The 27,765-nt window shown below is 35.3% G+C and overlaps 1 protein-coding gene across 1 annotated transcript in view; it reads right to left on the reverse strand.

Annotated features, from left to right (window-relative positions):
• Positions 1–27,765, reverse strand: part of LOC150088043 (gamma-aminobutyric acid receptor subunit alpha-6-like) — a 211,088-nt gene that overhangs the window by 41,820 nt on the left and 141,503 nt on the right. The window contains exons 4-7 of the mRNA XM_090370547.1: positions 25,590–25,813; positions 19,660–19,742; positions 19,016–19,153; positions 14,764–14,916 (exon numbers count right to left, since the gene is read on the reverse strand). Coding sequence (XP_090226673.1) covers positions 14,764–14,916; positions 19,016–19,153; positions 19,660–19,742; positions 25,590–25,813 — 598 coding nt within the window. The remainder of the gene's footprint in view (positions 1–14,763; positions 14,917–19,015; positions 19,154–19,659; positions 19,743–25,589; positions 25,814–27,765) is intronic.

Genomic DNA, 27,765 nt, shown 5'->3' on the forward strand with positions numbered 1-27,765 from the left:
AGAAATCAAACAGTTTGAAGACAAGAAAGAAGAAAGTCGACAATAAAATGCGCCATTCTCAATCATTGTTTCAGAATGACAAGTTTTCCACCACCACCACACACACTAATATATATATATATATATATATATATATATAAAATGTTAAACTAATTAAAAAATGGAATATTTCATAATAAATATAAAAATAAAAAGGGGGGGGTACAGCGTACATCAGGGGCAGCAAAAAGCATATTCCTCTACATGATGCTTGAAATATAATCATATAAATTAGAATAAAATAAAAATGAAATTTTTATTTTATTCTAATTTATATGATTTTATATATATATATATATATATATATATATATATATATATATATATAAGGTAATCATATAATCCATACCTTTATGGTACAAAGCATGGATGTATATGATTAGCTAAATTTATATTACAAGCTCATGATGCGAATTAAGGCAGTTACCTAATCAGTTAATTAAAGGGATAATAAATGTTTTGTAGAAGAACCACTCATTTTCGGTTATGTAGAGCTAAATAAAAACTCTCCAGAAAAACTAAACATATTTATTATTTCGGACAATGTTTATTCAAGTGAATTAAGGATTTAATTAAAACGAGCAAATGATTAAAACCGTTAATTACTATACTGTTTATTTTACAGAGACTTATGAGAAACAACTTTGACAGTAATTAAACCTCGTCAGCAACGAATAATGAAGTCAAATAGCAGTTCATAGGTAAGCTAATTCTACTTATATTCCATTTAATACAGAATCGAGAGGGAGAACTACATTGTTCATGAGAAATTGTTTTTATTTATTCGATTTTATTTAGTAAAGGCCTTCTTTTATGAACCTCAAACACAAAAGATATTAGAACTTATAGAACTTAGTACCGTGTGAGTTGAAGATTGAGAAGTGCAAATAAGATACTTGTTGATATTCGACTTCAATTCCGGTAGATCGAAATTTTCCGGAAATGCGTGTGAAGGGAGGTTGTTCCAAAAAAAAAAAAAAAAAAAAAAACGGAAGTTTAAGGAATTAACGAGGAAGAAGTAAAACTAGTTCTGTAAGTTTCGAAATTGGAGAATGGTTTTGAAGAGAGAGAGAGAGAGAGAGAGAGAGAGAGAGAGAGAGAGAGAGAGAGAGAGAGAGAGAGAGAGAGAGAGAGAGAGACCAATTCAGAAGAACAGCGCCCAGAAACAGAACGTCTATAAAACAGAGAATGGAGCAAATTAATGAATCATTAATTAACCTAACTGCCCTCCATTGAATGGAATCTAGAAGCCTGTGAGAGGTTTTGGGGGAATCGCCACAGATGTGGGAACAACATTCCATGGTAGTGCGGATTTGCGATTTGCACAGAGTGAACAGCTGTTTAGAAAAAAAAATGTAATGGTGAGATCGAAAGAAAAAAAACCCAGAGTTTCAGAAGCAGAGGAAGAAATATTTGTGATGTTCTTATGACAAGCGAGATCAGAAGCCAGAGTAATCCCTAACAGATACATGTCATCTTGTCTAGAAATCTGAGTGTCGTAGAAGAAAAACTTAGGACCAGAAGAATCATTTTTTCGAGATATAAGATAGGACTAAGTTTTAGACGGACTGAAATCAACTAAATTATCTTTGGACCTCTGGAGAATTACCAGGAGATCAGCATTTAAGGAATTGGTAGTGGAAGTTGTTTGTGCAGATAAAGGTTTCGCAAACTGGAAGGTGGAATGCAATGTGCTATCATCAGCAAAACTAGGGATACGATTTCCAGTCATTGGCAGAAGGTCATTAATATACAAGAGGGAAACAGTGGGGGAAAATCTGAACCTTGGAGAACTTGACTACCAGTATTAGTGGAGAATTTAGAAGACAGAGAGCCGTCTACCATAACTCGGACTGAGCCGTCAGAGAGAAACCTCAATACCCAATTACAAAAAACAGTCCACAGTCCATAAGATGGAAACTTATTTAGAAGATCTATGCCAAACACGATCAAAAGCTTTTGAAATATGAAGAGCAACTACTTGAGTTTCAGTAAACTCAATTGAATTTGTCCGCAGATCGGTAAAATAATCCAGTATGTCACCAGTGGATTGACGCTTACGGGATCCATATAGATGATCATTGATGAGATGGAAGGTGTCTAGAGAATTAGGATTTGGCGGTCATTGAATTTCTCTATTACATTAGAAAGAATAGAAGTAAATGCAATGAGCCGGTAATTGGATGGGAAGGATTTGTCATCGCTTTTAAGAACTGGCCGGATAAGAACAAATTTCTAAGCTGAAGGAAAAACACCATTGCAATAAGAAAATGTAAATAGGAGACACAGAAAGAGAGTAAGCTCAATAGCACAGGTTACGAGAACAAATGGAGAAATGCCATCAGGACATGGCGCTTTCTTTGCATTAAGATTGTTCAAAATTCTTCTGGGATCCTTTAGATGGAAGATCACAGGAGGCAGTCAATAGAGTGTACTAGGAATGGTAAGAGGTTGTTTACTAAGGTCGTCAATACAAAAATTGAAAGAAAATTAGAAAGCAAGCAGGTCAGCTTTATCTTTAACTGAGTTAGCAATAGAGCCATCAAGTTTTATGAGAGGTGGTAATACAGATTTAAAAAAAAAAAAGTTGTGGCAAAACTTTGTCAAGAGTCCATAATTATGCTGGACTCGACTACCGTTTATACAAGAAACAAGTTTTCTAATCTTAACCTGAACAAAATCTAGTTTGGACTGATTAATAAGTGTTTTACAATTGCTGTGAGCTTTGGTGTAAGCACAAAATGAACCTGGAAATTGATGCAAACCAGTTGCATTATACAGCGTTATACGCGTTTTATATATATATATATATATATATATATATATATATACACACACACACACACACAAACACACACACCTTACCTTGAACAGCCTTAGTACATTTATTGAAACCGAGAGATTCAGAAAAATAGAGATTTTAGGGTAGGGTGTGGAACAAGGGATATCATCCCTATTAGAATAATTTTACTGACATGATCTGTGCAAACATTGACATCAGAAGATTTAAAACAGTATCCAAATAATGAAAAGAAGAGAGAGAGAGAGAGATCTCGAAAGTAATCCAATTTTGCATTATTATAATGCTAAACAACATAAGACTGAGAATGGCCACGAGAGAAATGCTCCGTTGGAGAAGAGGCCATCACTAAGTTGTGATCTGAAGTGCCCAGAGGACTACTCACGTCGAATGTGCACTTGAAAGGGTTGTTTGTGAGACAGAGATCAAGAGTGTTGGCTGGTTGGCTAGGAATGTCGGTATTCTGGAAGTTAAATAAATAATCTGGGCGAAGTCATTAGTAACTGCAAAAGCTTCAGCATCTCGACTACCTGAGTGCGTGCGATTAGAAAACGGAAACCAGCTGGATTTATGAATATTAAAATCACAAGGAAAATTATCCCGCTGTTAGAAAAGTTGGACTAGAGAAAGTCAAGTTTCTAAGAAATCAAAGAGTTTCAGGTGATTAGTGGAGTTGGGAAAACAAGTAGAGGCAATAGGTTAATTTGACAAAATATGGCGGAGAGATTTTAATCCAGAAAAGAGGAGATTCTAAATTATTATGTCTCTAACAGAAAATATCAGAGCGGATATATGCACAAATACTACCCGTGAAGCGATGGAACCTTACAGCGAATAATTAGGACAACTGATCTTAAGTGGAGAGAGAGAGAGAGAGAGAGAAGGGTGGCCAAGAACAGCATGAAGAAGAAAGAGAGTAGTGAGGTAAATTAGACAGACAGTAGGAAATCAGTGAACTTCTCCAGAAGTATCAGACGCTGACTGTTTTAACTATGGCAACAGAGAAAATGGTATCATCGGATATGGAGCAGCATATTTTTAGACAGGCGGTAATGGTATTTAAGAAGCAGTATTCGTGGGGTGCGTAAAGTTGGTTTCTCATTTTTCACTGCCAAAAGACACTCAGTAAGGAATATCCAAATTTATCGGTACCACATACCGCAGGTACCAAATACTACAGAGAGGTATTCGATCCAATTTTCGACACTGGTGAAAATACTGATTGTAGAGTTTCATAAAACACACAAGCTGTACGAGAAAGGCGAATATTTCCAAACATTCTATAGAAGGTTTAATTAATTACTGTATCCACTGTTAATAAAACAGTATTATTGTAACATTGGCTGCATTTTAATTGGAAAGTGTTAAATTCCAAATTGAAGTTTGATGCTAAAGGGCAAGTGGAGGACCGAAGCGACTAATTAAAAATGCCTTTCGCGTGTGGGCGTATGTGTGTGTTATATGCCAGAATATGTTGAAAATTAGGTGGATTGAATCGGATACAATTTGAATGTGCTTAATTTTATTTAAGATGCCAGCAAGGGTGATTCAGCCTCTGGGCGGTGGGAGGAATACTAGAAAGAAATCTGTTCTCTTTACAGAAGCATAAAAGCAAAAATGTAGTTTTTGGAAGAATCCCCTTTCTTTTCAAATTACGAAATGCAGAATTAACACCCTTAACTTTCTATTCGACTCAGTTGCAGGTTTTTCTACTTTTTGCATTTCTTACAAATAGCAGATAAAGAGGATAGACCGCGAAACAAAAATAACCAACACTTAGCATCCTCTGGTACAAAAAGTTGCAAGTTTTTCTGCATCTTGAGTCTAATTCATTCTTCTTGATTTCGCATTCAGCGATCACGTTACTACGGAAGCATCTCGCCCCTGCGGAGTTTCAATTTCCCAGCTGGTTAGTATGTGCGACTGTCATAATGTAATTCCACGGGGGAAGAAAACAGCACGAAAGCACCTGCTTTCTTCTCTTAGTTTTATGTTTGCAGTGCTAATTGCATCCTTCTTTCAGCGCTTGTAAATAGTTTATAATTAGAGAGCAATTGATTTTAATTATTCCATAAAAACAGTTCTTCTGGATGTTAAAAGAACAGCCTTCCTAGTTTTTGTTCTCTTTTTTTAATTCAAATATGAGTTTAATGAGTTGTTTACGAAGATGAAAGCAAAAGGGGGAGTTCCGAGAAAGATTGCAGAAGCCTGTCAAAGGCTCTTTTTCTGTCTCTATAACGGCGATGTAATTTACTCTCCTTTGGAAATCTATACTTGTTGATACACACCCAAGGGAGTTAGTTTCGTGTTACAAGCAGAGAAGTTCAATGAAAGATGGGATGACAATAAACTGCATCGTCTTCTTAAACATATCGAAATTATTTGATATTGCGTCATATTGGAGCCATTATTTTACAGACTAAGGGTAATTTCCGTGATAATGATAATTAACATTTCCATCCAAATATAATCTAAAGCAGTTCTTGAAAAGCGACACAGTATCAATGGGAAAGAGCTCAGTGTTTCCTCGGGTTTTCCAAATATTAAAACAAAAAATAAAATTTGCATATAAATAGGCATACTGCTTTTTTTTAATGAAAATCCTGAGCACAAGAGGGATTAGAATCTATAGCAGTTAGTACCGTGCGTACGTTTAAATTTGAGATGAAAGAAGATGCTTTTTGATATTAGACTTGAAAGCCTGAAAAGGCTTTTTTTCTCTCTTTAAATAAAAATGTAAAGTTTGAAATCTGTGAGTTTGAAGTTGGACAGTAAAAGGATGCTGACTGATTGGGAACGTGTTCGGACTGGTTTGGAAGAAGGAGCGGGAATTATAGAAGCCAATACACAAGAACAGTATCTATTGAAAAGACAAGAAGCAGAAACAGAACGTCTATGACACAGAGAGTGGAGAGACTTTGTTAAAGATGAGTCATTAATTAACCTAACTGCCCTCTTATGAATGGAGTCTAGAAGTCTCAGAACAATATTTCATGATAGGACGGATATGAGATTTGTACAGAGTGAGTAGCTATTTAGAATAAAAGAGCAAAATGAAAAAACCCAGTTTTTTTTTTTTTTATGCAGAGGATGCAATATTTGTGATGTGCTTATGCCAAGAGAAATTAAAAGTCAGAATAATCCCTAATAGAGAAATCTGATCTTGTCTAGAAATCTGAATATCGTCGGAGATAAAGTATAGGAGCAGAAAGATCCTTTTTTGCTAGATATAAGTCAGGATATTAGTAGATATGTATCTTTGCTTATTATCAAAAACTTTTTTTTAACTGAAAAAAAAAAGGAAATCCGAAACTTAGATTTCAAACAAAGTTTGAAATCCGAATTTGAGCGTTCCTATTATAAGACAGAGAATGTATTCCTTTATCAAAGTACACACGTCATTTCACAATAACAAATCGTTTGAGTGCAATCACTACTATAATTTAGGAAGTTCAGTATAGTGTTTATCTCGGGAGAGGAAGTGAAGGAGGTGGGGGGGGTGTTACGTTGTCGAAGTAGCCTATGAGGATATGTGCTGAGTATTATCCGAACTAAATGAATCCAAGACTACCTCGGATAACAAAAAATATCGGGTAATAGAAACATAACCTTTTCCAAATTTTATAGGAGTTTTAGACTTATTTATTACCGTATAGTATATTTTACATTATTATTAATCGGAATAAAAAGTACGTGTGGAGTAATTTCAAAAGGTTTTATTAAAATACAGTACGGTAGTGCTAAGTATGGTGATGCTCTTGTATTCTACATATCTCGTGAATTATTCTGACCTTATGTGGTCGTCTCGGAATATAAACAGAAAAACAGAATATTTATTTACTTCTGTGCGTAAAATGCAAATTATATGTATTGTGAATGAATAATAAGATTGTAATTTTATTCTCTCTTACCGCATTTAATAAAACTGTATAAAAACAAAGTTATAATGCACTTGCTGATAAGTTTTGTTTCCATATCACGCTGTTTTTGCTATTATTTGTATCGTACATTAGCATCCAAAACTACATTGCGATGTTATCTTAGCCGCAGAGAGTTCACAGTAAAGTTTTCAAAAATATTAAGATCGCCACTCGGTTACAAGTTTGATCAGATACGTAATCTTGAAATCCGAATTTCATAGTTCCTATATTCCAGTTTGTCTACATGCTGTCACATAAAATATCAAAATGTTCATACTGCAAGTCCACCCTTGTTTTTCTTTTTTTTTTTTACTTCACCTTAGCAAGCTCATTTAACAGGGACTTCGGTTAGTAGAAGCCCGGATAATCGAATGACAGTTATTCAAAGAACAACATAATTTTTCTTATCTTATTTATGCAAACAGTTTTAAAAAACCTTTAGGATATTGCTTTCTATAGGATCTGTGGTGATGAAAAGCTTATACCCAGAGTACGGTTGCCGACCACATTAATGGATATGGGAGGATAACATGATTGATTTCCACTCGATTATCTATCACTGAAATCCAGCAGATTCGTATCGATATAAATACACTATACTGTTTAACAGGAATTTATGAATATAAAATTTATGCACAAAGCAATTAATGTGATAAACCTTAACAAGAAAATGAGAAATAGCTTGGCATAATGCGAGATTGCAACCTGAGCAAGTATATGATCTGTTCCTCATAGAATTCTACATAGCACGATTTCAGAAGCAATTTTGTTAATTCGGCTCAAGTTCAAAGGACATACTGCTAAAATAATCCACACTAACCAGCATGTATTGCACGCATCTACTCATAGAAACTGCTTCAGTTAAATTATTCTGAAAATTTAATGTATAATTACAAAGATCAAATGACTGACCCTTAGATGTTAACAGAAACGATTACAGACAAGGTTGTGTAGAATGCTTTAGATTCTCTTGAGAATGGGAGCGTTAAGATGCTAAACGGTGACATTTGAAAGCGTAGAATTTCAAAGGATCTGATTTCTCTTTAGAGAGGCAAAATTATACCATTATTTCGAATGCGGCTATTACAAGCACAAATGTTGGTTAAACAGACAGAAAATTCCCGAGAATTCCGTTAATTATTCTTCAATTATTCTTAATTATTCTTAAATTGTTAAATATCTGCGTTAGAACACAGAAATAGAAGATGCACAGATCACGAGTCGATCAACCTTCCAGAAAACAAATACATGAGAACAACTTCTTTAATCTTAAACGTATACATTTAAAATATATCCTTTTTGTGCAGGAAAATAAATAGAAATAATGTAGTAAATGTTTTGCAACAGTATTTAGAGTTCTCAGGATCGCTTTAAACACATTAAACAAAATGGTACCTTCCAGTACTTTTAAGAATATCGAGTATTCGTGAAAATGTTTTCCTCTAAAGATAATAAAAGTACATTAAAAATCTCTGCTCAGATCACAATTTTAATGCATTCCTTCGTCAGATTTATTTTCCATATATAGATCGCAGTCAACTTTAAAACATTGCAAAAATACTCCCTACTAAGGTACCTAGGTTTTCCAAAGAGCTCTAGGAATCATTTAATTTCATTTCAGTGATTTCTCTGAAAGCTTTTTTTCTACAGAAATCAGAAAAATCCTAAGTAATTTCTAATTAGCAAACAAGTATTAAAAATTACTGAGTGTTACTAACTTATTTTTATGATTTTTATTTTGAATATTGGTGTCTGTTGGTACTGAAGCAGCAAAATATCACCTTGCTAACCATAACCATAATTATAGTATTAATGTTCTACATTTTTGTGGTAAACAAGTTCCATTATTAATGCTTAACATTCACTGTAATGTACTTCTCCAAAACTGCTCAACCACTATGGATACATCTTTAAAATCTGACACCTCTCAATCCATCATCTGTGGATTGAGAGGTACCGGATTCTAAAGAGTTTACTGCACTGTACGTAGAATGCAGGCTGTTAATGTAAATAAAAAATTCTTTTTAAAGTTAAAATATTTAGATCAAGTATATTTTTCGACTTCATCTTTTCTAGAGGGAAGAGGGACTGAAACAGCATTTGTGGCAGTCATCGATCTCACTCTCGTATAATGAATATTAATTATGAAAATTGTTATGCATCAAAGATTTCGACTCTCATTTCTGATTAATAATCTCAAATTTCATATTTTAATTTAAATTTGTTAATAAAAACTAAATCTGATTTGTAAAAAAATGCATTACCATCCAGATCTGACTGATTACATATGGACAGTCGTAGTAAGGAAAGTGACTTTAATAAATACAATTTTAATGTAGAGATAATATTTTAAAACGTTTTATTTTGCAAATTGGAATAGATAGCCTCAAGGGTAACTGTTGATAAGATTTCGAATATCTCATTGCTTTCTTTGATTTTTCATTAAATCAAATTAATTTTAGGAAATTTGTGTAATTAAAAAAATTAACAGCCTTGCTTTGCTGTATTATAAAGACTCCTAAAACATTTTAAATGACCGCTGAATTTTGTACAATCTGAATGAGACTATGATTATCTCTCAAGCTGCCTTTCTATAATTAATTTATAAAATGTTTAATTTAGTATACTTATTTAAATCCTTTTGAAATCACAAAAATAAATATTCGAATATATTTTTTAAATAGCTGTTTTATTTTTACATATAGAAACTTATTTTTAAATTAATTGTTAATTTTATTACTATTACAAGTCTGTTATTTTAATTGTCATGAAAGTTTAGCAAAATAGCAAAAGCTAGCAACTTTCAAAAGGTTAGTAGGCTAACATTTTATTTTAGAAGCTCTAAATTTAGCAATTTATACTAAATATTTGTGTTTTTTCTGCGAGTACATTCTTCTGTTGAACTAGATAAGGGAAGCCATAAATAAATAGTATATATGATTTATAACTGACAGTTTGTTGTCCTCTACCATCAGTACTTGAGGATGTTCCAACCATGTTTCCCAATACAACGCACACGTATACAACAAGAAAGAAAGAAAGAAAGAAAGAAAAAAACCTGCCTCCTGACAAATAGTGTCGGTGTGTTGGCTAAACGTATCTAAAGCGTTCACTGTAGACAAGCGGGGTAAAAGGGTCTCCAAATGTTCTTCACAGCTGAGGCGAAGTTCTTTCAATGCAGCTGCTTTTGACAAGGAAATGCATCACCAGCAGCCATGTGGCTGCCCCATCCCCCACCCCTCTCGTTCACCATCGTTAGTTCGGAGTGCAGAAAAACTGTTGTGACGAATATAAGCGTCTATTGCATGTTGTAGAGACTAAATGAGTTACCAGTGTCGAGGGCTTCAGAACTATTATGAAAGGTGATAATGTCTAATAGTTTTAGACGCTCAATCATTCACTCTTGATGTGTGGTCGGAAATGATGTCGGAAGACCAACCTCTTTAAGCAATTGTCATGATTGCAGGCATGACGTTTTTCTATGTAGAAAAGTTCGTCGCGGGAATCTCCTCAAAATAGCTTTTTAATGATAACAAATACAGTAATTAAATCGCAAAAAGTCGCTACAATTTGACACACAAAAAATGACATACGGTATTCAAGCATGGTCTGCAGAAAGGGGGTGTTGGAAACGTCCAGCAAAGAATAAAGTTATTTATGTCACTTCTCTCCAGTCGCCAACCAACGACAATTGACATATCGTAAAAATAAATAATGTATGAATAAAATTCTTAAAGCCGTAAACCGCTAAGACCTGTATACACAAAAGATTATTTACAGGTAAAATTTTAAAATTACACCATGGAAACTTTTGACAATTTATATTGTCTTTCAACTATATCTGTCTTAAGTCGGTCTCTTAAGTATATTTGATTAAACGATCTTTAGTGTAGAGTGGGAACAAACTACATCACGCATTATCATTAGGAGAAACCCAATGATTCATTGAATGGTGGTTGGACAGAAGCAACATGTACAATGTTCCCGACCATAGAGGATTCTTTCAATAGCTAAAGTTGTATACTGTTATTATATTTTGCTGAATTTTTGTTAAGTAGAAGCGGCCTTCTTTACTACACATAGATCACCTGAAAATTAAGTTCTGCTGACTCCAGTGGTTGCTAGATCAACAAATTTTAAATATGTAAGGCCATGCTGTTGGGTGAAGATAGATTAAGACCTACGATTACCTACATTGCTTATTACGCCAAATTTTGGACACGAACTACTGAAACGCATCTCAGACGGATTTTCGCAGGCGGGCGAATTCTGGCTGTCGAAGTGGACGATTTGAAAATTTCCACTTCTCGAACTAAGGACCACCCAGCTGGTGGAAAATCTTGTAGCATCGAACGTTAGAAGACTTCGAGAGAAGGCTCGTCATTTCTGTCTAGATGAAGGGCGGAATCATCTCTGAATATCTTCTGAGCTGACCGCAGCTGGAAGATCTCGGTTTCAAGCTGAATCTCGTCCTTCAGGCCAACCCAAACAGCTAAAGTTATTTGAATGGTTCTTACCCATGCTGATTTTTTCCTCTGGGAAACCAGGGATTTTCGTCCATCTAACATCAAATCGAGCACAGAACACAATTTACAAACATATTATATACGATGCAATATGGCCTAAGTTTCTGATGCGCCTAAAACCCTACAACAACCAACCTACCCATGCAAACACTGGGCTACATATACTCACTGGTGGGTGATTTATACAAGTTCGCAGTACATAAAAAGATAGATGGAGTCTTCTTCACATACTCCTGTCTCAAGCAGTAAAACCCGCTCCATAGGGTTTCCCTACTAACTCTACAATAACATCTTTCAGTGTTACAACCTTTCTGCTACTTTTCTGAGATGATTTGAGACCTAAGTTTCGCAATTCATGATTACCTCTGCTATCTCTGACTTCTGCTTCGCCAGAGTTAAACAGTGGAAATCTGTGCGAATGAGATTGTGCTTGCTTTCTTCTTTCTCACAATAACTGCAAGTTTGAGAATAATGAGATTGTGCTTGCTTTCTGCTTTCTTCTTTCTCATGATAACTGCAAGTTTGAGAATAAGTGCTAAAGACTAATTAAGTATCGAATTCTTCTCACCTCGCAGTAAATCTCCACGCTGTTGTTCTATATATATATATATATATATATATATATATATATTCTTAAAATCGCACAGTACACTGCCGTACCATTAATATCCGGCCCTGCCTGTAAACAAACAAAAAAGAGCTTTTATTGTGTCATTTAATATTTTGTACTGAAACCTTTTGCTTTTATGATGCCCTTCAATCTTCGCGGCATACTCTCAACCAGCTTTTTATAAATGTCAGGTGATATGTTCCTCCACTCGGCCTTTAACGCAGCCACCAGTTCGGCCTTGTTTTTTGGGCGATCTCGACGTTCACGTACCCTACGATCCAATACATCACAAAGATGCTCAATAGGGTTCAGATCAAACTCTGGGCTGGCCAACCCAACTTTTCCACACTCATGTCCTCAAAACACTCTGTTACGATCCGAGCAGTGTGGCATGGCGCGGTGTCTTGCTGATACAGGTATGGGCCTTCCCCGAAATATTGCCATAACGTTGTAAGTGCATAATTGTCCAGGTTGTCCTGGTATTGCACAGCATTCATGGTTTTGTCGATAACGACTAAAGGGTCCAAGGCAAACCATGAAAGGAGCCCCATACCATGACACTGCCTCCACCAAACTTCATTGTTGGGAGGATACAATCAGGAAGGGACTGTTCCACTGGCATTCGCCACACCCAGAAACGGCTATCAGACTGGTAGAGTGCGAGCCTTGACTCGTGTCCACAGGACTGTTTTCGACTGCTCTACAGTCCAGGATTCGCGCTCCTTACACCATGTTAATCGGCGTCTAGCATTTGTTGAGGTGATCAATTCTGTTGAACTGTTGAGGTAATTCTGTTGAACGTGTTAACTTGCATGCACACTTTTGCAATTGTCTGTTCGAAGCCCAGTGTGCATATTTATATCAGGTTCTGTGACGTGTTGCATGCATAGGACCTGTTTCTCAGTCCATAGAGGGGTGTCCCGATATTAATGGTAGGGCAGTGTATCATTTAACAGGCGAATCTGCTAGGCATTTATAAATATGAGACACCACCAGGATAGCTGCTTACTGGCTTCTGAGAAGAGAAGACAAGCCAGTAAGCTTCAATAACTTGTCCTGGAAATCTGAAATTTTTAAATGCCCAGCGGTTTCGCTTATTGGATCTGATATTAGATTTAAAAATATATTAGTAACTTAGACTGAACAGTGGATATTGGTATTTTGTCTTAAAGTTGGCCATATGGCTAAGCTCAATTGATTATTGGAGGGATAGAATGTTTCCCCGTGTTCCATCTAATGCCACAATGCTCTTAAAAATCTGCCAGTCTATATTTGATTTTTGCTTTAATCCCCCTTGCAATCATATATTATAACGTAGATTACGTTGATCTTTCGTAACATTTATTAGTTAATTTAATGAGAAAACTATTTCACAAATAATTAGAAAATGTTAAGATAAGAGCTACCATTATCTACAGACAAGCTATTATAAAAGAAAAAAAAATAATCGTGCAATATAAGAGGCGATACTCTCCTAGGGAAGGACAATAGTAGACAGAATCCTGCAAGGATAAGTTCACACAATGCCAGTTAACTGCACCAAATCCAAAAACAAATACCGAAGCCTTCTGCAATATTAACAATAAACAAAATATCAAGTGTGGGAAGATTACGTAGAAGTTTCGATTACTGTGAATTCCTATATGGTAGCATTTCTGTCATAGCTTGTCAGATGAAAGCGCATGACCATGCATCCCTCTGAAATGACTGAAAATGTCACGCTCTTACATGAAAAGTAAAAGCGTACGTAATGCAAATATGCAATTCAACTGTTAAAAATGTATAACCAAAAGCACGAGGAAAAAATAGACAAAAAATAAAAGAAGACATAGCTCAACTTTAGAAACCAGAGGATCTCAGTTTCGTGTTGCTCTATCTACCTCATTGTACAAAGCTGAAAATGCTGACAGAATCAGCAGGGATTTTATTTTTATCTCAAATGACAGCAAAAAGTCTTCAACACCACAGATATTCAAGCCATGAAACCTATGCCTATCCAATAACTTGCTTTCTAAACTACTCAAATGCCCTTCAGCAGCAGAGTTATCGGCCTCAAATTGTAGCACGGTTAGCCCCAGTTTATCAATGGAAGAAGGATCGTTGAAGGGTTTTAGGAGCATCAGCAACTTAGGCCATATATAATATGTCAGTAAACTGCATGTGTTTTGTGGTCGGTTTGCTGTAGTCGAGTAGAAAAGAGCATGCTACACTCTCCTGAGACCAACTAACTCAGCCACATTGTGTGTGAAAAAGGCCCATAAAATTTCCTGGCGCTTTTGAAGGGATTTGAACTCCTGTCTTTTACACCCAGTGCGGGAAAAACGGCAATTATACCAACTGTGTTACCCATGAGGGAAAAACAAAAGCCAGATGTTAATAAGTATGGTATTCGGATTCCTCCCCGCAGAAACTTGGGTTTTTAATTTAATAAAACAAGAAAAAACCATAGATTGCGCAAAACAAAACTGTTTAGGGCTGGGTTTCTACTAAGTAAAAATAATTTTAGTTTATTAACTAAAAAAAATTAAGAAATTAATTAATAAAACAAAAATGGAAATTTAATTTAATTTTTAATATTTTAAATTATACGATCTTGAATAAAAATGTGATTTTTTTTATTCTAAAATTTATAGAAACAGGGGAAAATGACTGACGTGAACAGTATTGCAATATAGCAAATCACTTAATCGAGTGAAACAGCTTTCGAATATATATATTTGTTGTTGTTCAAAAGTAAGCGCTCTACTTATTTTCGAATAAAGATTACTCCAGGGGAATAAAATAATTATCAGAACATATAAACGAATTCACTTTATTTTACACATGAAAATTAATCAATGAAAATAATGTAGATTAGAATGGCCCTACCTACAGCCACTCGTCCAGCAGCGTCACTCCTATTAATCCAAAAGGACACCCAAGATGCTCCCACTATCATCGCACACGGCGCATAAATCTGTAAGATGAAATATCCTCTTCTCCTTTGAAGGATAAATCTTACGACCAAGGCTGAACGGTGATCTGCAAAATATTATAATTTCCGTTAAGGTTTTCTTGTTTTCTGATTTAAATCAGAATATATTCAGTACTATAACACTGTGAGAAATCAAATCAAGGAAAATCCATATTCGTATTCGCAAATTTATAGCTAAAAAAGCAAGCAAAAAACAATAAAATTGAATAAAAGGTTTATTATATTATTTTTATTTTTTCATATCTTGTTTAAGGACAGCAATTTTTAAAACTGTCTGCCTGCAGTCTAAATAATAAGCATTCGAAACATGCCGTTGCATATTTCGAAAAACGCCATCATCATTTCGAGTAGATGCAGGTTCCTTGATCTGGATGAATCGGTGTTATAGCTTCATTATACTCCTTGTTAAATGTAAGTTTGTTAAAGTACACAGTGCGTTACACTTGAGGTGCGTCAACAAATAGTAATAATACAAATTCCTATTAAAAACGATAAAAAAACCAAAGACTTATGCACCAATCGAGAATATTTCGTTTATACTTATCTTCTATATTACTCATTGGTTCCTTCAATCAGTCTAGTAAATATAAATTAGTGTTTCAGATTGGCCTATGTGATACGCAAGAAAAAAAATGAATAATAATTTCAGGATTTCCTTTGTTCTATTTTAAATAAATTGGAAAGAATCGGCAAATCTTCTTGAAACAGCCAACCAAACTTTCATGAAAATCCATTCATTAAGAGTCGACTTATTATGGAAGGCCAAAAAAATAGCACCTTCCGTATTTACATTAATCTAATTTTAATTAAATTGGAGACAGTTCGACAAATCTTCTTAAAAGCGCGAAATACTTTTTTTTTTATAAAATTCCATTCACTAGGAGTCAAGTTATTACATGCGTACTGACAGACAGACGGACAGAGAATACGTGAAGACGTTGGTAGCTTACTCTTATATCCTAATGCGCCTAAAAATGACTTTCCTGTTGCATATCAGGAAATTTACGATAATGCAGCATACCTTATGATGGAATTTGAATTCACTACGAAACAGTTCCCAAATTGTAAAATTGCGTTCGTGTGGTATAACAGTTGTCTTTTAATCTATACGTTTAACAGCTGGTGTTTTTAAAATTTTTGTTGGGTTTTATCTTTAGATTCAATAATGTTGTGTATCAATAATAATGCTGTTTCGTTAATAAGTTATGTGGTAAATGAAAGACATAAAATTGGGCAACAAAGTGTGAAGAGTCAGTTTTATGGTTTCACGTAATATCGGTGTAGTGGCTTTACCGTATAACTTAGGTGTACTGCGATGGAACGTCATCCTTGGTGACGTTGTTCCAGATGTATAACAAAGGGCAATGATATAATTTCTTTAGAGATTGAACCATGCTCCGAACAACATTACTGATCACGTCGACATAGTTCGGAGTATTACTTATATAAGTGTGGTAAATAAGATTAATTACGCATATATAATTAAAAAGTATAACAAAAATTGAACAATATTTATGTCTTTATGCATTGTAACAGGAAAAATATTGGATTGATTATGGCCAGTTTGTATATTTCAATTAGACAACGTCAGGATTACCGTTAGATCAGTATGGAAATTGATTAACAATGAGAGTACAATATATGCTAAAACTAAAACAAACTAGAAAAAAAAATACAACGTTATACACTGAGTTGGCTTTGCATTAGCAATTCCCGCCTCATACATTGCGGGGCCACCTTTTGCCCGTAATACAGCCCGTAACACCTCTTGGCATGTATTCCGAAAGGTGTTCACAGAGTGCCTTGATAGTTCTACCTATGCGTTACAAAATGTGGCCAGTAATGCCAGCACGCTGTTAGGTGGATGGTTGTATCACCGAATGACTTTTCCAGTGGGTCCCAAATGTGCCCATTTGGGTTGAGATCGGCTGAGTTGGGAGGCCGTGGAAGGGCAGCGAATTCATTATGTTCCAAGATTCAGTTAACAACAAGGCGGACGTTGTGGCAAGGGGCGTTGTTTTGTTGATAGCTGCCGAATTTGTTTGAGTCCTGAAGGGGTGTATTTGGTCGGCAATAGAAACATAGTCCTTCACATCGAGCCGTTAATTAACGGTCATCAGAGGACTCTGGGCGTGCTGCGAAAACAGTCCCCAAACTATAACACTACCTGCCGAACAGTAACATTACGTTGACCACATGCCATGGCCTCATGTTGCTTTCTCCAAATGCGGTTACGCCCATCAGCATGATAGAGTTTGGGATTCATCATCATTCATCAAACGGAATTCATCAGACAAGGTGACTGATTTCCGCACGTCGGTGGCCCAGTGTTGGTGCTGACATATCCATGCTAAGCCTAGTTTCTTATAGCTCACCGTGAGCACGAGTAACGCCCGGCGACGGGAGCCCTTAACCATGTTGGCCGAATGTCTTGCGCCCACAATCATTCCACGTTCGATAGATATCGATGCCGACTCATTCTTCCTCGCAGATACTCAAAAAACTGATTTCCACGTGTGTGTGCAATACAATCTTATATAATCGTTTCCGATTTTGAGCCTCACCAGCGTTACAGCCGAGTCCATTTCTACACAAGGGGATGTTGCTAACGCAAAGCCAACTCATAACAATCGAACGTCATAACAAAAAAAAAAAAAAAAGTGAAAAACCATATTGAAAATAAAACCAACAACACAGCAATGAAATTGGGTCAGATTCAACATTAAAAGAATATTGCATTGTTTATACCTTTAAAACTACCACGAGATATTGCAGTTGTACTGATGTAACCAATCAAAGAGCAATCTACAGTTTTGCTTTTCAGTGGTCATCTTATGTAGATCAGTTCCAACCCGCGACCGGGCTAGCCGGGTGGGTAAAGTGCCTGCCTAGCAACTCAAAGGTCGCGGGTTCGAATCCCGCGTCGGGCTTGGATCAAAGTACTGCAAAAACCTTGGGAGGTGCATTATGGTGTGAAACAATCATATAATTTCAGTTACGAAGGGGAGGAAGTCAATGATAGGGGAGAGTTGTGCCACTGACGAATATCTCAAATATTTGTGAGGTTTATTCTGCTTGTGAACATTTTTTCAATAGTAATGCTGCATCCGATGTCTATTAACTTTTGGAGCATGAGCACCTTTAGCCGTACAGCCATGTCAGTGGTTCTCACTTGATGAGGTCGGCGATGCATATGAGTAGTCCATTTAAGTGTCCAATATTTACAGGTGTACACGTGTTTCTGAAGTGGGAGAGGAGGCCCAGCTTTTTGCTGGAAACAAAATTATGGGATGAACTGTGGTACGCAGATATCGGATTGCTGCTGGAGCATCATTGATATGTAATAGGGCTGTCTCGCTCTTCGGCGTAAGGTATTTATTGAATCAGTTATCAAATCTCAGCTTCGGATCAAAATAAACGCCGAGGCCCTAATGGCTGGTGGAAACTAGGATGGGAGTGACACAGAGAGAGTTTAGCATGTTTGATTGAGATTATATCATCGTTGAAATTTATTTGTGTTACGATTTTACCCGAGGTGATGGAATTGTGGCAAGTACAGTTAACGTTTTGCTGAATTGAAGAAGCTATTGCCTTTGGATTTGCTGGAGGCGAAAATATGGTAGCTATACAGTTACCACTATCCCCAACATATCATAGAAGAAATTCGGCGCTGAACGGGACTTTCCGTAAATTTACTTATAGTTATCTTGAATAATTTTGATTCAAAATTCTGGTTTTATTTTTAAATATTTGATTTACATTTATAAATCTTTATTAACACTTTTTATAAAAATATCTTTCAGGAGAAAGATTCTTAACATAAATAGCCCTGCTAATTTTTTCGAGTTAATAATCAGATGTCTGCATTTTGAAATTTAAGTTCTCCAACTTTACTGAATGATTTTTGAACTTTGAACCAATTCTCTGTAGAATTCCTTTATCACGTTGGAGGGCCAGTATGAATATTTTATTTGGGTTAAATGTATGAACATGTACTAGAAAGAAATAATATGCTGTATTGTGAGATACAATATATATATATATATATATATATATATATATATATATATATATATATATATCCTGAAAATAAATAATTAAATCAAAAATTACAAAACAAAAAAAAAACAGGATAGAACATTTTACCTCCGCTAGAACCTAACTTAGAGCTATTCAGCGTTGAAATGTTTAGAAAATCGTACTGGGACAGAGTAACATCTGCCGATATCACAACTGGTTCTGGACCCTTCCATTGGTACTCCACCTCTGTCGTCGGATATGCAACTAAATAAATGTGAAACGGAATATTGTAATCAAATATATTCGTACCTAATTATGTAAATTATTGCATTAAAAATACTTATATACTAATAAAACACATGAAATACATGTTATAAGCATGTATATTTAATATTATATAGTGTTATTACTTTTCCTACTACACTGAAACTTTGAACCCATTTCTCTTGAATTTCATAGAGAAATTTATCGCAACTTTTGATAAAGATTAATAGCGAATATTAAACTATTAGTAGGTCCAGGTTTTAAAGAAGTCGCTTACTCGTGTAAACTTTCTTTATTAAAGAGAAGCATTGAAAATATCCCGAACAAAGTGAATTTATTTGTGTTTGACACATTCTTTTAACATAATGTGTGTAATTATTCAGACATTTATTCCAAATGCAATTTACTATGCTAAAATTCATTCAGAACATTATGAAAACGATAAAAGCATGGAAACTCCCTCTAGCAAATAAAAAATATATACTTATGAGTTTTGTCAAACTTACAGCTTCCTATTTCCAGCGGACAAGCCTGAACATCTAGTGGGTATTTTCGAAGGTGCATTGGACAGCTGGCCTGGATTGTAACTCTGGAAAATAAATCTACATTTAAAACCTCTTCACAAGGCACGCTTAACTATGATTGTAAATTGTTAATTTTAAAAGTGAAATTGGTCTTTAGTAAGCATACGATTATCTTCTTTACTTATACATGCAAAAGAGAATTAGCAATGCTTAGAGGATGGGCATGTTCTTTTGAATTCTATTCTTCTCTTTAAAAAATATCATTTCTAAAATGATAAACAACAGAATGAGCCCACAGCTATAGTCTAAATTTGCAACGGAAAAATTAAATAAATTAATAATATTTATACTGGTAATCTATATATATTATGGATTACAATACAAGACCAATTTTCTTCATCGTGGCGATAGCTCCAGGAGCATTGCAATATCGCTTAAGAAGTTCTATTACTTTGTTAAAATGCAATAACATCACTGTACAAACTTTACAGAAAAACTACACATAACGTATTTTATATACAGAGATGGAACTATAAATTCTGCCCCTCCAACAAAATCGCATACCCCACGTGATCTTTCACAACCAACCACCCGTCGGGCCGCCTTGACTCTTCGGCACACCCCATGGGCGGTGGTATGGTAACTTCTCAACTGTTTCCATAATGTTTTTACTTTTATTTTCTAAAATAAAATGTTTCCAGTGTTTTTAGAACAATTGGAAAACATTTCCATTGAGGGTCCCGTTACAAAGAAGAAAAATAAATCGTGTTTGCTGACAATTATAACTGACACTTCAGTGTTAGTTATGAATGCAAAGGTATGAATAATTACTGTATACCCAAAGGGGAAAAAACATAAAACATCAGAGGGGAGGGACAGGATGGGGGATAAGAGTTAAACATACAACTGTTTTGTCTGTGTCTGGCATTCGGCCAGCTCATTTCGTTACCTAGCTATGAATAGCGCCCTAAATAGAAATAGCCGCAATAGGTAGAAACTATTCTAAAGCGAAAGATTATTATTCTACCCTCCAGTTTCAAAACATTCTTAATGTCCAGTTTCGTTTTCGGCTCTACTTCTTTTCTGTTATGTGGGTCGGTGTGAGATTCAACAATATAGGAAGAAGTGGACTGTGCACATCAAATTCAACCACACTGGTTGATTGTACAGATATGATTTCTTTGATACACCTCATTAAAAGCAAACAGCTGCAATTCCCAACAGTAGTTCAATTCTGCTGTTGCTCGAGCAAAATAAAATTTATATCTTGGTATACAATACAAAGGCATGTGTCTTTTTGCAAAGGCGTATTGCGGAGGTTAATATTAAGTTTGATGGTAATTATCTAGTAAATCCACGTATAATTAATAATAATACTTTTTTATAATTATTTTTATTCTATAATAAACGAAATCAAACAATTATATCATCGCATATTTCGTTATCTGGAAGACCACACTGTCTTTCTTTTTATATACAGGATGACAAAATGTCTCTGCAATCATGTCTTTCAACAAAAACTGCTAAACATATTGGGAAGGGGGCCCATGCAACATTTCCTCGAGACCGACTAACTCAGCCACAGTATTATAAAATGATAAAAGTCCATAATAATTTCTTAAGGAGATGGAATTCAAACTCTGTGGGACACAATAACACCACTTTTCAGAAAGCATGTTGAAACCATAAAAACGGACACATGAGTAGAAAAGTAAGTAATCAATTTTTATTAAATCATACAGAATAAAAAGATAAGTATCATCATGAGAGATATATTCTCTTTATTATTGTCATAATCATGTACAAGCAGAATAATTCATGGAACAAGTCCTTGCATGTGAGCTAGCTTTGACATCACAATACTGATGTTTGATGCTACTGAAAATTCACTACTGAAGTACTAATTTACACAGATTTGGTATTACCAGAAAATTTAATTCCTACATTCCCTTCATTCTTTAAATAAGTTGTGGCTCCTTCTCCTCTTCAATGAAAATTTCATTTCTTCCTAGTTCTTTTTTTTTTTTAGAAAGAATTTTCCTGCCTAAAATTTATACACATGGAGAATTGAACAGGATATTTCACTATAACATCCACAAAAATAATGTATTCTTACAGCAGTCTTATTTTAAATCTAAATTTAATTAATTGTAACTTCATGTCACGTTTTCATTAACACTCGTCAAATTTCTTAAAATTTTAGTTAACAAATGGCGTCCTCTGGTTAGGTCACGCGTTTATTATTCATTACACGTCTCAGACGAGCTAGATTCAAAGTAAAAGTTTCCGTTCTCCATTACCTCAACGACATTACCATTTCTCCCAAGAGTAATTGTGTTAAGAAACAACACCAGTCGTAAGAAATGTTGGCACAACAAAGTAACCGGACAAATTTAAGTTGAAAGTATAAGAGGAAAAAGAGAATAAACATGCAGGCACTTCGCTTGTTCTTTAAACGAACAAGTGTCATGTGTAAAGCTAATTTTGTCTTGAGGTGCGATGGGAAATAAACATGTTTTCTGTTCCAGAAATAACAAACAGCTTGTGAGGGATTAGATGGTGCAGTTGAAGTGAATAACGCTTTCTGTCAGCAGCGAAAGGAGGCTGAAAGAATTAACTCCGATTCACCACCGATCCTTCCGGTCCGGTAACAGATTCACAGATAACATATAAATTTTGGTATCACAGTTGGAAAGACGCGGAAAAAGAACTTATAAGCGCAGGAAGACAATCCTGAGTTCATTTCAGGAGTAAGAAATTCTTTCGAAGGTAATTTTTATACTCATGAATAACTCGAAAAGAGAAGTAATGTAGCTGGTCAATTCAATTAATATTACTTAACTAATATTAATCTTAGATGCAACAGGGCGTTAATTTTTTCCCCATTTTTAAACCCATACGTTGAAGGGATTAAGGTATTTTATCTTTTCTTACTTTTTCATCTTTTAAACTTAAATTGTCAATAATTTAAGTTTAAAATAATTTTAAGTTTAATATATTCATAATTAGCTAAATTCACAATCTAATTTTCGTCTAAACTGCGTCAGTCTTTCATTGATTGGGCATGTTGTCAATCAACAAACATCTAGACGAATATCGTTTGTTGCTTGATATATTAGAACGACACCTGCATTAACCTAACGTTACGTAAGTTACGTTAGGTTAATCACATTAAATTAATTCGTTACTCATTAGGCCTATAGTTGAAGTTTATAATCATACTATGGTTAAGCATTGTCAATGGTCAATAAGTATTACATAATCTGGTGATAATAATATTAATCTATTGATTATTATCTAATAGACAAAATCCGAGAATGTGTAAAAATATGCAGGCCAAAAGAGAGCAAACTGCCAAATATTAATACTTATAAATCGTTTTGTATTAATCCTTAAAATACTGACAAAATAAAATCCTTTTTATAATCACTGGCGCAAATTTAACGATTCGTTACCGATAAGCACTGCTCTGTTAATATCCTGAGAGCCGGGTGAGTAACGTGCCTGCCTGGCAACCCAAAGGTCGGGGGTTCGAATCCCGCCTCGGGCTTGGATCAAAGTACTGCAAAAACCTTGGAAGGTGCATTATGGGCACAGAAGCCGATGCGCCAACAACTACCAAAAAAAATATATATATATATGCTGAGTCAGCCAATGAGATTCTATCGCACGCTGTTTGATTTGATTGACAGGACAGTGTTTAAGAAACGAACCAGGCAATATATGGAAGAACAAACTGAATGACACTGTGGAACATACAGTTCCAACCGGAAATTCATATACTGTGCCAAAAGTTGTCAGATGAATTGATAAGCATGGGAAGAAAAATGCATATAAATTATCAGATGATAAAGAAGTCTATGGTAGATATAAACTAGTTTGTCATCACGTCGCAAAGGGAGTTAGGCAAGCTAAGGCAGATTACTCGAAGTCCATGGCAAAGAATGCGAAGAAAACCATCAAAGACTTCTTTACTTATATTAGCATTAGATGGAAGGGATTGAATCGCATTGGTACGCTTGATGTCGACAATTCGACTGTTTATAATCCTGCTCAGGTTGCTGGGGTGGATGTGGAAACGATCTATACAATGACATTAAGAGAGGCAGAAAAGGATGTATCCAACCCGTAGTCATAATTATAACAGCGTCTGTAGATTCAGGAAAGGTTCCTATGGACTAGAGATGTGCGAATGTATCCCAAATTCGAAAAGGAGGATCAAAGGCTAACGTGAATAATTTTTTTTAATGAAAACCCCAAGCACGAGCGGTATTAGAAGCTATAGTACTTAATACCGTACTAAGGTGAAGGTTGGGTAGCTGACAGAATATACTTGTTGATATTGGACTTGAATTTCTGTAGATCGTAATTTTTAGGAAATAAGTATGAACGGAGGTTGTTCCAAAAATGGAAGATGAATGAATGAATGAGGAAGAAGAAAGGTTGGTTCTGTGAGTTCAAAGTTCGACAGAAAAAGGTTATTGATGGGTTGTGACATGTGTTCGGGTTGCTTTGGAAGGAAGTGTGGAAATTATAGAAGCCAATTTGCAAGAACAGTGCCCATGGACGTATCTATAGAAAAGGCATACAGCAAACACAGAACGTCCATGAGACACAGAGTTGAAAGATTGTTAGAGATCAGTCATTAATTAGCCTAACTGCTCTCTTTTGAATAGAATCTAGAAACCTAAGAGTGGTTTTGGGAGCACTGCACCAATGTGAGACAATATTCCATGGTAAGGTGGATTTGCGATTTGTAAAGAGTGAACAGATGTTTGTAAGAAAAGTAACGCCAGTTCTTTTAGATTCAGAGAAAGCAATATACTACCACCTCCAGTCCATTTGAATGCTTGACAGTTTGGAAGAATGGCTTCATGAGGTTTGCGCCGCACATATGATTTTTTCCACTCTTCCACAGTGCAGTTGTGGCGGCACCACTCGAATCGAATATTTCTGTTTTTTTACAGAAAAAAATGGCTTTCGTATAGGCAGACCACTACCAAATCCCAGATTCTTCACCTCCTGCCACATAGTTCAGTTGAAAATGGGTCTTTCTTTGCCTAAATTGAATTTAACCATTTGCTGCAAACTGGACCTTTTATTCTGATACACAATTCGCTTTAAATATCTGCGGTCGGTTCTTGGAGGACCACCCTTCTGCTGCTTTTCTTCCTGTTAGAGCTGCATTCTCTTTTCATTTTATTGTATACTTTGGAAATGGCTGCTTTTGGCCCACCAGCGATTTTCTTTGTTTTCTCAGTTTTGGCTCCTGCTAAGGCGGATTTGCGATTTGTAAAGAGTGAACACATGTTAAGAGAGAGAGAGAAAGAGAAGAGACAAAATAAAAAAAGAAGGAAATAGCAATAACGAAAGTGAAAAAAAGAAAGAAAGAGAAAAAAGAGCGAAAAAAACAAAAAAGAAAGTGGAAGAGAGAGAGAGAGAGAGAGAGAAATGGAGAAGGAAATGAGGGGAATAGAAAATATAGTGATTTTGGTGGGGTTTTCCTTAATTAAAAATAAAGTACTCTTACGATTGTGTTCACATTACTACAGGAAATATTTCCGCTACTTGACCTGAGGGAAATACCCGCATTCAAATGATGTATTAAAATGTTATAATGGCGGCGACAGATAATGTAACCGAATGCACGTGTTTTGATGGATGGAGCATAAAACTATCATTAAGTACAAGTAATACGAATGCGCTCAGAACACAGAAGCGTATTTGAGTTAGACATTGACATTTTTGCTTAATTCATTTCGCTGGAGTGGTGGCGGATGCCCTGATGCAATTAGTATAATTCTGAAGTTTGTATGCGCATCAAGCAGTCGAAAATTCCCCAAAGCACCATATTCCCTACAATTCAATTACACACAAAACAAATGTCCAGTTTCACACCAAGTTACATTTACCTCATGGAATATTTTAACTGTCCATCGTGCCGAACTCGAAGGAATTTATTTGGAACGGTAACTTTGTGAATATAAGAACTTCTCCCATTGAGAAAATAAGTATCGGGGGTCCACACCTTTTGTAAAAATTTCCAGTCCATTGACAGCACATCAAGACGTTCACTACGAAATCGAAGTCGCGTATCGAACCACGTTTGGCGAAAATAACAATCCATAGAATAGATCTGGAAATTAAACGAAATGCAATGAGATGAGCTTATTTTAATAAAAGAAATGTACATAAAATGTATATTTATATTAATTTTTATAAATCATTCGAATACTAAAATTTTAGGTGGAATTTTTAAAAATAACACCCATTTTATTCATATTTTTGTTAATAAATGCACATATATTTAAACACCTTTCTTTTTTGTTATTTATATAAATATGTATTATATACCTACGTTTAAATAGCATATTTATGTGTTATCTATATCGTGAAAACGAAATTTCTTGTTTGCCCCTATGTTATTTGCAGAATTTCTAGCATACATTACAGCTTAGGATTATACAGAAAAAACCGGCACACGTATTCCACAAAAAGGAAGACTATTCATGGAAAACTAGAAAGTGAAAGTTACATACAGGATAACATGCAACAAGTACGTTTACTTTCTGTTACGCTCCACGAACAGAGTAAATGATGCGTTCCCCGTTGTGTGGAGGATCCAGAAAAAGTGTGATGGCATCGCTGATACTGAGTTAGTCGGGTTTAGCATAAAGGCGTTTTAAATAAAATTCCATTTTACAGTCCTTCTAATGTTTTCAACTGGATAGCCACTTTCCACTCTCACCACTATGGATTTCAACAAGTATTTTCTAATTTCTCAAAGAACAGCATCTTGAGGAATTTATATTACAATTCACTAAGGTTCTGTTCTTTTACTCGCTATTTCCTTCTGTATATCAAAGATCTTCTTCCACTGACTGCTGGAAATCCTACCCATAATCTTTCCGACGATAGCGCCTACATTTAACCTTCCAGCCCGAAAAATCTTGCTATGAACAAAATCATAAATTTTCGAATAACAACCATTGCTTCTTTATATGCTTCCGACCATTTCTTCCTTAAAGTTGGATAACTTTAATCCTTCTAAAACCAGTCCTGTTATATTTCTCCCAAATAAAGATTGTCCGCTGTTTTCATCCACATTTTAACAAATCATATTTTTAGATAAGATCCCTGTGGGTGGGACCTCTCTCTCTCTCTCTCTCTCTCTCTCTCACACAAAGTTGCTTTACTCCTTATCATAGATATTTAGTTTCTGTTGCATGCCTTTTTATAGACGTTTCAATAGCGCTGTTCTTCTGTAATTCTATTTTTTTCTTCCAAACAAGTCCAAACAAACATCCGGTCAGAGTTCAACTCTCAATTCACCGAAGTAACTTTTCTCCTTCAATTATCCTTCTACTTTTTTTTTTTTTTGGAACAATCTTCTTTCCCATGTATTTCCTGAAAATCCCTGCAGAAATTCGAGTTCACTGTCACCAAGTATCGTCTGTTTTCCTGACCTTCAGAATTCTAGGGTGCTATTCATTATAAAATAATCTTTCGAATGTTTGGCATTACAGATAAGTACTAAGTATAAACCTCTTCAAGGATTTCTTGGTTTAGAATATATCTTCCTTCGCTGGAGTCTCCCTCAAGAAATGCATTAACTTTTTTTCAGATAGAAGCCGTACTACAACCTTAATCGTACTCTGCGGAGACAACCAATTGTGGGAAGCATTAATGTTTTCGTTTTAGCGAGTATTTTGTAATCTAGACTCCAAGAATATTCCCCTCAGATAAATACGGTTATTTAGTCTCAAACAAGAGAGCCGATAAATGTGACGATGTTTTCTGGATTCAGAGGAGACTTAAACAGCTGACTTCACTGAAAAGGACGGTCGCATGATCGCCCTTCAATTTTCTAAATACATGAAGACTGATCTTGAAAGAATATCATCCACAGAAAGACTCAATATCCACTTTTTTTGACCGATGCTGTATAAGCTTGCATCCTTATATTATTTTGCCACCAATACTGATGTTAAATTTGGTAATGGGGGACTTAAATATGCCTCTTTAAAGGCAAATATGCAAATGTAGCTTCTGTGTCCTATCCTGTCCGTTTAAAAAATAATACTATAA

The sequence above is a fragment of the Mastigoproctus giganteus genome, chromosome 3 (genome assembly GCF_048544385.1).
Source record: "Mastigoproctus giganteus isolate SK-2022 chromosome 3, ASM4854438v1, whole genome shotgun sequence".
NCBI lineage: Eukaryota > Metazoa > Arthropoda > Arachnida > Uropygi > Thelyphonidae > Mastigoproctus > Mastigoproctus giganteus.